This window comes from Macrobrachium rosenbergii, chromosome 4 (genome assembly GCF_040412425.1).
Source record: "Macrobrachium rosenbergii isolate ZJJX-2024 chromosome 4, ASM4041242v1, whole genome shotgun sequence".
NCBI classification, from domain to species: Eukaryota; Metazoa; Arthropoda; class Malacostraca; order Decapoda; family Palaemonidae; genus Macrobrachium; species Macrobrachium rosenbergii.
In genome coordinates, this window is record NC_089744.1 from 39602686 (window position 1) to 39616600 (window position 13915).

Sequence of the window (13915 nt, forward strand, 5' to 3'; positions counted from 1 at the left end):
AGCCAATCCATGCTCCGACGCTGGACGGTCCTCCGCACTAGAGTGTGTAGGGGAGACCAACACAGGGGCACGGACTGCTGATTGGAGACCGCTGTCCCTAACGTCCGGGCGTGTTCCAGCCTTTTTCGATGCCGAAGCAGTCGAAGAAGGCTGCGGGGACCTCTTCTTGGTTCCTCCCGATCCCTTCGCAGCAGAGATGTCCATGAACACCTTCTCCGACGATCCTTTGTCCGACTTGGATGGGGATAACGGTTTAGGTGGAGGAGAAGCCAAGGCTTTTCCCCTTCTCTCGTTACGTGCCCGAGCTCGCTACACGAGAGGAGCAGCTCGAGGATGCACGGTCTCCCTTAGGCGACCGTGCCTTCGGCGACGCTCGCTTATGAGGTGCCAAAATGGAATCAGTTCGAGAGGACGAAGCCCCTGAACCGTTTGAGGAGGGTACCAAGGTAGCCTTCCCAGCGAGAGATCCAGCAGTCTTCCCCCGAGGGGAGGACTGCGCCCCCTTAGAAGAGCGAGTCTTCTTGGGGCGGGGGGGGGGGGATCCACCCTCCCCTTCTTAGACCGACTGGTCGTAGAAGAGGGGGGTGAAGAGGCAGAGGAAGACAAGGAAGTAAAAGACGAAGATGTAGATGGCTGGTGTGTGTGCTTCTTCTTCTTCTTGATCAGCAACAACACAACATCCCCCAACCTACCGAAGACAGACTCATGCCGTAAGGTGGTAGTAGGCATCACAGAGGCAGACGCAGGCAACAATGTAAGGAACGTCTGCAGGAGCGGCATGGGCAACGGTGGAAGCGCGGTGGGAGACGTGGGAGCGTAGCCAGGCGGGGGTGGGGTGACCGAGCAGACTGGCCCAGCCACCATCGACACGGAGACGGCTGGAGTAGGGACTGCACCATATGCACGGTGCATTCTGGCGGTAGTCATCACACTCCCCGGAAGCACAGCGGTGACGGTAGTGGTGGTTAGAGCGTCGACTGTGTGGGTAGTGGGGGGAGGAAGGAGTACTCCCGCTTGCGCAACACTGTTGATGCGTGTGAGGAGCAATGGCAGATCAGGCGTACCAACCATCCTGAGCGACTCCCACGCCTGACTCAAACCAGGCATGGATGCCAACCCTGCGGAAGACAAAGACGGGTAGGGGGGCCCCCCCTAACCAAGGGATCAGCGACTCTGGGTGAGGGGGAGAACTAAGAGGAGTGTAGCCTAGGTCCACCGATCTTGCCTTCTCTGTGACTGCGGATGCAGACACAGGGGACAGCGAGACGGACTCAGAACTAAAAATCGTCAGCAAGGGAAGGCGTTCAGGGCTTAGATATGACTGCGAAGGATTCGCAACCGACGGAGTCGAAGGTGCCGAAGACAGCACCTCCGACACCTTGGTCTCTTTACACTTGTATCTAGGCCTCCGAGAGTACCTATCCCACTGCTCAGGGGACCAAAGCCTACACTCCTCACAAGGTTTGTCTACAGTACAATCAGAAGGGTCCTTACTCCCTTTCCTACACTTTAGGCAAAGGGAGTGAGGATCCGAGTCCGCACTACAGCGAAAGGTGCCACACTTTTTATCCTTACCAGGACATTCCCAGTGCACAGGCTTATCAGAGTCATGGGTTTGCGATAACTCATCCATCATCACAAACACGCACAATTATACTCAAGAAAAACAAAACAGGAACAAACACACCATGAAAAGGCGCAGCTTTAGCTTCCAGGAAGGTCCGAGCAGAAAGCCAGGAAAACTATAACTACCAAGCAATTACATAGCTACTAGCTATCTACACGGCAGTCTAATAAAATTCAAATTTTCAGTGGCGCTGCCATCGCTTGTGTAGGTGACAGGGTCTTGCCCACTTTTGGGACTGATAGAGTTTCAATTCGTTTGATGCCTAAATGTCCACTGAGGGGAGAAGGGTGGGCTCCGATTATGTAATTGCTTGGTAAGTATATATAAAACTTTATTATCATAAAAATGTCATTTTTACATAAATGACTTACCAAGCAATTACATAGCTGATTCCACATTGCAAGGAGGTGGGAATCGTGGACATGTTCTCATCCAAAACATTAATAAAGATTATAACTTCGAACTAGAAAGGTTGCTAGCACTGGGTCAATGCTTGTTGTAGATTATCTGGTAAGAGAGCTGCTTCAGGCGGGTACTGCCTCTGGTCGACGCTCATCTTGACCTGTAGAGGGCGTGGCGTGGCAGTATTAGCCAAGAGTCGCCCATACTTCAGTGGGTACTTTGCAGCCATGGAAGTTCACCGATGGCTAATGAAGATAAAAAATAGCATCCTTGCCCTGGGCATAGACCAGCAACACAAACTGGCTGGCGGGTACTCCAGGTACACTGTACTCCCAGGGTTCCCTTAAACTCAACAACCTTATAACAAGACGAAGAGACAGTAGAGGGACAGAGAGCCCCATATGCCACCCACGGATAGCAGAAGTTGGCTCCGAGCACCCAACTGTTGACGCCAAGCGCCCAAATGTTGGCACAGAACGCTCCACAGTCGGAAGTTGGCACCAACTGGTCGGGTGTGGAAGACTGACAAAGCAGGTGCCAAGTGAGTTGATAAAGAGGGGCCACTCCGGGGTGAGTTCGAGTGCTCGAACCTCATGAGCTTTGACCTTAAGGGAAGATAAAACATCTTCTTGAACATGAGAATGCGCTTCTGTAATCGAACTTCTAAGGAAGAAAGACAGTGCACTCTTTGACAGAGGGCGTGATGGGTTCTTCACTGAGCACCGAAGTTTGTTGGAGGATCCTCTGATCTTCTGAAGATAGTACTTCCAGGCTCCCACAAGACAAAGAAATCTCTCTTCCTGCTCTGGCCCGAGGACGTCTGTTACTCTCTTAACAATGAACAAGCGAGGCCATGGCTTGGAAATGTCCTGAGAGAGAGAGAGAGAGAGAGAGAGAGAGAGAGAGAGAGAGAGAGAGAGAGAGAGAGAGAGAGAGAGAGAGAGAGAGAGACGTCTGTTACTCTCTTAACAATGAACAAGCGAGGCCATGGCTTGGAAATGTCCTGAGAGAGAGAGAGAGAGAGAGAGAGAGAGAGAGAGAGAGAGAGAGAGAGAGAGAGAGAGAGAGAGAGAATACTGCATTTCCATTTGAAAAGCCTACTCTCATGTTGAAGGCTTGCCGCTCGCTAACGCGTTTGGCAATTGCTAATGCCACAAGAAAGAGAGTCTTCTTCGTGAGATCCTTAAAAGAGGTCGAGCTGAGGAGTTCGAAAGTTGAGCTCATAAGCCACTCTAGAACAACGTCCAAATTCCAGGAGTCCAGGAGAGAAATCCAGACTTTTCTAATTTGGAGGTTTCAAAGGAACTGATAAGGCTGCTGAGGTTTTACAACAATAACCTATACCCCTTGATGGTAGAGGGGGACAACTTCCTATCAGTCCTCAGGAAAGGTAAAAAGTCAGCTAACTGGCTTATAAAGGCTTCAGAAGACGAGACATTATTTTCTCGGTACTATCCTCTGAAAACTGACCACTTGGAATGGTAGAGCCTGCTAGCAGATCTTTTTGCACCTAGCAAAAGCTTCTGTAGCTTGCTTCAAAAAGCCTTTTCGCTCTGACGAGGCTCCTGAAAGTCTGAAGCCCGTCAGGGCCAAAGAGGACAATCCCTAAAGGGACCTGAGGAAGTGGGGCTGCTTGGAGAGCAACTGTGTGTGGCAGAAGTCTTCGGAAATTAACAGACACACCAGATCCGGACACCATTCCTTCCTGGGCCAGAACAGAGTTATCAGGGTCAATGAGACGTTCTGGTGAGAGGAGTGATCAGGGTCAATGAGACGTTCTGGTGACAGGAGTGATCAGGGTCAATGAGACGTTCTGGTGAGAGGAGAACTTGTTGACCACCTCCTTGATCAATCCGAAAGGTAGGAAGCCGTGGACATCCAGGCTCGTCCAATCCAACAGCATGGCATCTGTCACCCATGCAAGAGGGTCCGGGACTGAGGAGCAACAGGAACACAAATGATAATTTCTCAATGTTGCAAAGAGGTCCTCTTGGTTGATCACTCGGTGAATCAGACAGAACGGAGGAGAGGTGTAAACATCGAGGTTGTCCCACGGGCTCCGAAACATGTCCTCCGCAGCGGCCCATGGGTTTGCCGTCTAGTGGGCGAGGTTGGAGATGGTCCTTCCTCCAGACTGGGATAGCCTCCCGAAGGCAGAGTCCTCCCCAGGTACGACAGCGCCCAAGGAAGCAGCCACATTCGATACAGTGAAGGACCACAGATCGAGCCAGGAGACTGCCTGGAAGGCCACCATGGCAGTGGCTTCCAGGGCTGCGGCTTCTTGCTGAGAGAGGGAGATGCTCTCTGCAGTAAGTTGCTGCAATGTAAAACCCAGATCCAGACGAACCAAGTCCGGGTCAACCTGTTTAGGCGGCAACGACCTCTCCGATGGTGTGTAGAAGCACTTCTGACGAGGCAGAGGAGGGGGAAGAAGCTTGTCCGAGCGGTTCGATCTACGCAAATTGTCCTGACCAGACACAAGACCATTCACCTGATCAAGGACCCCTTCGGCAAGCGTGGACCATGGCAGCCTCACTGAAGCCTTGGGTTCCTTCTTGGGTCCCCAGTAGGATTCGAGGCGGGACGGACAATCCACACACGAGGCCGTGGTCCCTTCCCCAAGGCCATTGTGCTGACAAATCACTGCAATAACCTCAGCTAATGTCCTCTGTATCTCGGGGGTATCCGCAACCTGGGGGAGAGGACCCTCGAGTCCTTCCAGGGTGCAGTCCTCCCGATCTACTCTCCCTGCAGGAGGGAGAGCCTCGGCAGACCCCCGTGATCCTTCCTGCACCACGCGGGCATAAGACCTGGTCGAGCTGAGGAATAAACCAGGTACATACGTGCCTGAGGTAGAACTCTGGGGAAACAACTCGCCAGAGTTCTTCCTGTCCGACTTATGCCCCTTGGAAGGAGCCCAGGAGGTAGAGGGGACAGGCGAGGAGGATCGGGCGCTCCCACTGGCCTTGCTGGCAGAACCAACAGGGGCAGCGGGCTGGGAGCGATCACCAACCAGCAGTGGTGCTGGCAGCCTGGGTCGAGGAGAGTGCTTGCGCCTGGCGAAGCAGTCTCATGAGGAGAGCGGAGTGGCTCGCGTGAGTCGAGCCGCGCGCTTGCCTCCCCCGAGCCAGGCTGGCCGTGCGGACGTGGCTGGGGACTGGGAGGAGTCGAGCATGCGGCTGGCTGGCTCAAACTTGCGCTGTCCTCTAGACGCGCCCGTCCTCTTTGAGGCTGTAGCCTCTCGGGAAGACTGAGCAAGGGACCTCTTCCCTGCTTCTCCAGGTGTTCAGACCCGAGGGACCGAAGCACTTTCCCGGGAACCTGGCTTGGCACTCAAAGAAGTACCCGCAGGAAGAGTTGGGGCACCTGCATGCCCAGACTCTTTCTCTTGGCCCACGCCCGGGTCTGTACAGAGAGAGGTTTCTCTGGTACCAGACTGGGGCACCCAGGTCTCCTCGGAAACCTGGGTGCTCGGAGCGACTCGTGTGCGAGTGGCCGACGTGGACCTGCTGGCCTTAGAAGCAGGTTTCTTCGGCGCAGCAGGGGGAGTGCGGACTGTGGTCTGCACGCCCTTGGCTCCTGATGCGACTGACCCGGGGGCCAGAGCAGCGGTTCCCTGATCCGTGAATCGGGAAGAGCCAGTGAGAGATTCCACTGCCTTCCCTGTGGAAGGAGGCAGTCCCTTAGAGGTCTCAGTGTGAAAATTCTTGTTGGGGGGGAGAGGCAGGCTTCTTCTTCTTTGGCTGGGTAGCCTCAGAAGGAGAAGAGGAAGAAGAGGTAGCAGACAAAGAAGAAGACGAAGATGACGATGAAGATGAAGATGAAGATGAAGACGAAGACGACGACACCTTTCTCGATCTCTTCTTTGACTTCTTCGCCATCTTCCTCAGGATTGAAGTCAGGTCCCCAAACCATGCAGGAGCAGCTGAAGAGTCAAGAGCAACCAGGGGGGCCACAGCAGCAGGCACAACCCTGGCAGTGTAGACAGTGCTCGGGTCAGCAGTTACCGGGGCAGGAACATCAGCGCAGCAGGAGCCAGGGATGGAGGCAAGGGTGGCACACGAGCAGCCAGGCCAGGCCGAGCCAGGGTCGAAGGCATGGGAGGCGTGTCAGTAGTCAAGCCGGGCTGAGAGACAGGGAAGTGAGGAGCCGGAACCATAGTCATGAAGGGGCCAGGGTCAGCAACAGGGGCAGGTAAAGTCATATACGGCACCGACAACGTCACCATATAGGAAGGCCCAGGTCGTGAGAGTGGGGCCAGGAACCTAGGGGGCAGCGGCACAGGATGGTGAGAGGCAGGAGCAGCCGAAACCTGGGTGTCTAGGTGTGAAGCCACCGACACAGGCAGCTTCACAACAGCAGACATGATGACAGTCGTGGTTGTGGTAGTGGTAGCCGAAAGGGTTGTTACTGGAGTGCCAGACAGATGAGACACCAGGCCCTCCAGTGATGGAACGCCAGGTAGACCCAGGTGTAACCAGGCCAAGGATAAGTCTGAGACCTGGTCCGTATCCACCCCTAAACCTGAAGAAACAGTCGGGTTAAATTGGGAAGTCTCTGCTTGTTCCGGGGAAAAAATTTCACCCCCAGGGGGGGGAGACCCCAGAGGATGTCCTGATCAACCGGCCCCCCGCCTTCCACACCCGATGAAACGAATGAGGAAGGGGAGGGGGAGTCCTCACCCGAGGGAGAGGGAGGAAGCAGGGGAAGTTCACAGGGAGGAAGAAATGATCCCGACACATTAGCCACCACTGGAGTCGTCGGGGGCGTTACCCTCGGAGGATTCCTTGGCAGGCTTCCAACGGTGGCATCTCCTCCCTTCGAACCTCTTCCACTGCTCGGGAGACCAGGAACAACACTCGCTACAAGGAGCGCCGCGCGAACACACACGTCCCCTGCAAGTTGGGCACAGGTATGGAAATTTCCCACCAAAAAGCTGAAGGGCAGTCAGGCAGAGAGTTAAGAACAACATCCGCATTCCACGACGGCCAAAAGCAAAATTGGAATGTTTACATCCAGGCAGGCAGTACTCCTGCCTCCCGGATGGTAGTTAACTGCCTAACCACCTTGTTTGAAAGTTCAACGGCCGTTTCCAGTCTACGCTGAAAGTAATTCCTAATGTAAAGGACCGAGGGTTTGCATATTGTGTCGGAACAAACCTGTTTTAGTCAATAAATACTTCCAATTCATAAATGATAGCAGTGATAATTTGAGGCAAATGTGAGAATGAAATGAAATGAAAAGAAATCCATAACAATGAGATCCCTAAGTGGGGTCAATATAAAATCAATCTCTATCTCTATCTCTCTCTCTCATACAAACACACACATACAGAATATCTCTCTTTCTCTCTCTATCACAAACTAGATAATTCTCACACTTCTGACTGAACATAGTATTTTGTTATAGAACATCATGCTCTCTCTCTCTCTCTCTCTCACTTATTTTTTTACTAATTTTGTAAAAAATCTGCTATATTACTCTACATTAATTTTAACCTTATCAACTTTTCGGTAGATACCCAAAGAAAAATAGTGTATCACAGGCTAGAGGGCCACAAACATGTCTACAATAAAACTTTGCAACCTCTACAATTCTGTAGATCCCAAATATGAAACTAAGAAAAACAAGCTGCTCAGTTTTATGACAAAAAAGAAATGAAAGTACAACAATCACATTTATGTTATACTCATTTCCAGAAAAATGTCTTACTCAGATTAGCTTACGGCCAAAACTCATAATCAACCACTTAGCCAATGAGAGTCTTCCATTATACTTTCTCCTGGGAATGATAAAACACAGTAAAGTACTCACAAGTGCATATGTATTTTTGAGCAGTGTCTCAGGAACAGGTCCATGCTTGAGCCTCACAATCACAAGATTTGTGAGCAAATCCAACATGTTAAAAACACCCTCTTGAATCTCTGGTCCCCATCGTCTTACAGCTCCATTTGCTAAGAGCTTTTGGAAACATTCTGGAAGACATCTCTCCATGAAGCGATGGCAGGACTCGTCAGCATCACATAGCCCTTCAAGATAAATTTTAAATACTAAGGTCTTGATTCAGGAGGTTACTGTCTTCAATTCTTTTTTTGTTTTCATGCTTTAAATGCACCTCTTATTTTAAGTTGTTCAATTATGTTAAATTTTTGTAGCATTTACCAATAATACAACATAAGACCCTATGTCACAAAAAAAAGTAAAATTACATACATATAATTATTATAGTCTTTATCATCAGCTATACTACAGAGGCAAAACTACAACATGCTATCCTAATAAGGGACATTATTGATATCTAAAAAATTAAGAAGAATTTTTAATATATAGCTGAAAGTAAAGTGTATATTTACTGCTGTTGCAATGCTACTTCTAAAGCCGGTTTCCTAAAGGAATAAGTACAGACACTTGGAAAACCTAAATCTCCTCACCAAAAAGGATATTTAATACAAAAATATCATTTTTATACATGAACTTACCTGTTGTTTACATATAGCTGTAATTCTCGATCTCGACAGAAAATTCAAAACTGGCGGTTCCGCTAATATATGGTCAGGTGATACGACTACCCCGCCCTCTATCGGGGTACCTGGATCCATTTCCATCAACAACTAATCATATTTTCTCTGTCGGGGCCGGCGACTAGTCGTCTGCTCCTCTTCAGGAAATTCATCGGTGCTTTTCGACTTTTCTTTGGTGAAGTACCCACTTTTGTTGACGGTTCTGGCTTGTTTTTTGGCTTTGGTTGAGATTTTTTCTAGATATGTCTGATTCAGGATCTCAAATCAGATATTGTGGGAGGGGGTTGTAAAACTCAGAATGTCTCGGTCTAACATAGACCCTCACTCTTCTTGCACTAACTGTAGAGGGAATTGTGCACAAATTTGGATAGATGTGATGAGTGTTTGTCTTTGTCTGTGTTTGATTGGCAAAAGTTGGCTAAATATCAGGCAAAATTAAGTAAAAGATAGGGCACGTAAGGCTTGGCCAGAAGTTCCTCCCAGAGTAGGAGTAGTATTGCCTCTTGTTCTGTTCCTGTTACCCCTCCTGTTCCTATTCCTGCCCCGGAACCTGTTGTTTCCGAACCCACTACCGTGTCAGACCTTCGGGCAGAATTTGATGGTAAGATTTCGGCTCTTTTCTCTGCGATAGAGAAGATTGGCCAGGATGTGAGTGCGATGTCTAAACATCGAAGTGTTGCGAGTGATAGTATTGTGGAGGAGGTGACTGTTCGTTCCCCTCGCGCTCCTAGGTCTAGGCCTCTGTCCGGCTCCCAAGGCTCAGGGAGAAGACATGCCGAAAGCCAAAGGGAGGCGAGTGGGGTCTGCTCACGAGCAGTTGCTCCCTCTAACAGTCCTGTTGCGTCCCAGGCTGTTGCAGCTCGCCATAGTAAAAGCGATGCGGAAGTGTCTTCTTGTGCTTCTGTTTCGTCGAGGAGGAGTTGGAAGCAGAGTCTAGTAGGCCGCTGAGGAGACGCAGAGCTTTCTCTCCAGGTCAAGTTCCTATCAAGAAACTTTCGGCGCGTTCTCCTCTTCCGTCATGTGGCTTTTGGGATAGCCCAGAGATCTCTTCTTCTTCAGGCAGTCCGGATGTGCGTTCTATTGATCGTAAGCGAGCGCCTGATCCTCCTGTTAGCATGCAAGTAGCGGCTTCCTTCCCGTTGGATCCCAAGTCGGCTTTTATGCCTCCGGTTCCTGCCAACCTTTTGCAAGAGGACAAACTGGACAAGATTTTGAGACTTTTCGAAGGTTTTAAAGCACCAGCACTTCAGGATCCTTCTGCAACTGAGGCTCCGGTCTCTGCTCCCGCTCACGCACCTGGCGCCGCTTCCGCTCGCGTGCCTGGCACCGCTTCCGATCGCTCTCCTGGCGCCACTTCCGCCCGCACCTGCCGCACTCCCGACGCTACTTTGGCGCTCGGCGCCTCTCCACAGCACGTTTCCAAGGCGCACAACGTTTGCGCTTCTGGCGCTACCGTGGTTTTTGGCGCCTCTTTGGCTCTCGAATCTTCTAAGGCTCCTGACTCCTCTCAAGCTCATGTTTCGGATACGCTTGACGCGGGTCGGGCACATGGCGCCTCTGTGACGTTCGGCGACACTCAAGAGGATAATGCAAGTTTGGCTCCCGGAGACGTTTCTATCCGCAGTGCTCCAACTGCTTCAGAGATTCTCTCCCCAGTTTCCGATGTTTGAAGTAGATGATGTTCCGTCTGCTCCTACGTCCAACTTTAAGCATCTCTTACAACTTTTTGAAGAACATTTTCAAGAAGACTTTGCTCCAGCTACCCCTTTGTCTCCAACTACACAGTTTGCCAAGGATTTTAAACCTCCATCCTCTAGATTTCTGAAGCTGGTCCTGTCTGTTTCAGCATCCTGAAAAGAGCTCTCCGAAGGCAAGAAGGATGGTTGAGTATGAAAAGATCTCAGGGTAAAACTTTTTCTGTTTTCCCCCTCACAACTGTCTTTTAAGTCTCGTTCGTGGTATGAGACTGGGAAGTCTTTTCCTTGGGAGACGCTGCCTCCTCTCAAGGGGATTTCTCCAGCCTTGTGGATTCTGCCTGTCGCTCAGCTTTTTCTTCGTCCAAAGTCGGCTTCGTCTTTGGAAATTGACCATCTGGTGAAGAGTTCCTATAGGATCTTGGAGATCTTTTCTTTTATTGATTGGTCTATAGGAGCCTTGAGCAGGAAGGTGAAAGTCTGTGATCTTCCCCCCAAGACTGCTATTTTGGCCTGCCTGGACAAGGCCATCACGGACGGAATGTCAGAAATTGCCTCAGTGACTGCTACAGGCATTTTGAAGAAGAGAGCACACTGGATTTCGTTTGTCGCGAGAGGAGTCTCCAGGAGCCAGAAATCTGCTCTACTTTTTGCTCCTTTGTTTATGGAATCACTTTTTCCCACCACGTTAGTTAGGGAAATCTCGGAGGCTCTCTCATGAAGTTTACTCAAGACCTACTGGCTCACTCTTGAAAAGACCCAGGTTTTCGACTTCTCCAGTAGTACCCAAGCCTTCTTTCCCTGTATCCTCTAGGCCTTCTCGGGTACTCCTTCTCGGCCCTTTTCCCCCTGCTAGAGGAAGAGGAAAATTCTCTTCTCATCCCCAGAAATCTAGGGTACCAACCGATGAGTTCAAGGTCCTTCATGCGACGGTCGGAGCCAGACTAAAGACGTTCTGGCAAGTTTGGGAGGCCAAGGGAGCAGAACCCTAGGTGATCAACGTTCTGAGAGAAGGCTACACCATTCCCTTCTCAGAAAGTCCTCCTTTAAAGTCTTCGCCAGTAGACTTCAACGTATCATCCAGGGACTCAGAGAAACTTGTGGTATTGGAGGAGGAAGTTACTTCCCTCCTTCAGAAGGGAGCAGAGAAGCAGTCCTCGAACCTTCATCTCATTGGGTTCTACAACCGTCTGTTTCTGGTTCCAAAATCGTCAGGAGGATGGAGACCAGTCCTCGGACGTGAAGCGCCCTGAACAAATTTGTGCTTCAAACACCATTCAAGATGGAAACCACGCAGTCGGTCATCAATTCCCAGCAGGAAGGAGACTGGATGGTGTCCCTCGATCTCCAGGACGCATACTTTCATGTCCCTATCCATCTGAGATCAAGGAAATTCCTACGGTTTGTGTTCAGAGGCAGGACTTTTCAATTCAGGGCTCTTTGCTTCGGCCTATCAACAGCCCCACAAGTTTTCACAAGGACGATGGCTCCAATTGCGAAATGGCTTCACTTAGAGGGAATTCACAGATCCCTTTACCTTGACGACTGGCTGATCCGGTCTCCGTCAAAAGGCCAATGCATGAAGGACCTACAAAGGACCCTTTCTCTTATGACAATTGGGACTCATAGTAAATCTTCCAAAGTCACAACTCTCTCCATCTCAAGACTTGACTTACTTGGGAGTTCAGATGAACTCAGTTCTTTTTCAGGTTTTCCGACTTCACAAAGGATCGAGAAATGCCTGCTGAAAGTGAGATACCTGATGGCAGCCAAGACTTGTTCTGCCAAGGAATGGATGAGCCTTTTAGGCACCCTCTCATCGCTAGAGATGTTCGTCAGTCTGGGGAGGCTACACATAAGACCTCTTCAGTTCTTCCTACAGCAGACTTGGAACAGGAAGAAAGACGAGGATTCGTTTGTTTTCCTCTATCCACTCGAGTAAAGCAAGACCTGTCATGGTGGAACGACAGGAGCAAATTAGAACGAGGTTTGTCGTTGAGACAGAGGAACCCAGACCTGATGTTGTTCTCGACGCTTCAGACGAGGGTTGGGGAGCAACATTGGGGATCTTCAAGTGTCAGGTAATTGGTCTTCATCCCAACAGGACTGGCACATAAATGCGAAAGAGTTGAAGGCAATACATCTAGCCTTGGAACATTTCGTGCTTCTGGTGGAAAACAAAAAGATAGTAGTTCACTCGGACAACTCCACAGCTCTGGCGTATGTGAAGAAACAAGGAGGCACTCACTCCTTCTCTCTGTTCGAGATCGCAAAAGACTTGCTTTTGTGGGCGGCAACCAAGAACATAGAGCTAGTAACTCGCTTCATCCCGGGAGCTCTCAACGTAAGAGCGGATATCCTCAGCAGGTCACTCCAGGTCATTCTGACGGAATGGACCCTCCACCAGAAAGTTTGCCAAGGCCTGTGGAAGGTTTGGGGAACTCCCATGCTAGACCTGTTTGCAACGAGGGAAAACCGCAGACTACCTCTCTTTTGCTCTCCTGTTCCAGACCCAGAAGCATTAGCAGTGGATGCCATGCTCCTGGACTGGTCGGGTCTCTTCCTTTATGCATTCCCTCCCTTCAGGATGCTGGGAGAAGTCTTGAAAAAGTTTCGAGCACACAAAGATGTGTCAATGATCCTAATAGCTCCATGGTGGCCAGGAAGATCATGGTTTCCAGAGCTACTGGAGAAAGTAGTGGATTGGCCAAGGAGGTTGCCATTCAGACCAGACCTTCTGTGCCAGTTGCACAGCAGAAAGTTCCACAGGAACCCGTCAGATCTAAATCTGACAGGGTTCAGACCCTCGGCGACTCTACAGGAGGAGAGAGGCTTCTCTAGAAAAGTGGCGCAGGCAATGGCTAGATCAACCAGGCCCTCGTCTACAAAGGTCTATCAAGCGAAGTGGAAGCGCTTCAGGGAGTGGTGCTCCGAGTCTGGAGTGTCTTCCACTTCTACGACTCTAAGCCAGGTGGCGGATTTTCTTTTGTTTCTGCACAAGGAGAAGAAATTGGCTGTCAGCACGATTAAGGGGTATAGAAGTATGCTGGCGGCAGTTTTCAGGAATAGAGGTATAGACCTTTCCTCGGACAAGGATATTGCAGAACTCCTTAAATCCTTTGCTACCACTAAAGGCAAATCTCTTCGTGTACCGCATTGGAATTTGGATGTGGTACTAAAGTGGCTTACTTCCAAATCTTTTGAGCCTTTGAGTTCCTGCTCCGTTAGGAATCTAACTAAGAAAACTCTCTTTCTCTTGGCACTGGCCTCGGCAAAGAGAGTAAATGAGGTTCATGCTTTGGACAAAAGGGTTTGTTTTTGTGCAGATAAGGCTGTAGTTTCCTTCACCTTGGGTTTCCTAGCTAAGAACGAAAACCCTAGTAATCCGTGGCCAAGGGAATTTCCCATTACTAGCCTATCCTCCTTGGGGGGAAGAGAAACGGAGAGACTTCTCTCGGTCAGAGCATTGAAATTCTATCTGGACAGGACCAGAAGTGTAAGAGGAACTCATGATTTCTTATGGTGCTCAACTAAGAACCCCAAGAACCCTCTATCTAAAAATGGGATTGCTTTCCTTTTGAAAGAACTGATACAGGAGGCACACAAGGAATTAAGGGATGTGGATTTCCCCTTAGTTAAAGTGAGGCCTCATGAAATTAGGGCTATTGCAA

At 50.0% G+C, this 13915-nt stretch overlaps 1 protein-coding gene across 4 annotated transcripts in view; it reads right to left on the bottom strand.

Annotated features, from left to right (window-relative positions):
* LOC136832815 (ubiquitin carboxyl-terminal hydrolase 24-like) overlaps positions 1–13915 on the bottom strand; it is a 374979-nt gene that overhangs the window by 347006 nt on the left and 14058 nt on the right. For all 4 annotated transcript variants that reach the window (XM_067094450.1, XM_067094436.1, XM_067094461.1 and 1 more), the window contains exon 3: positions 7844–8058. In XM_067094450.1, coding sequence (XP_066950551.1) covers positions 7844–8058 — 215 coding nt within the window. The remainder of the gene's footprint in view (positions 1–7843; positions 8059–13915) is intronic.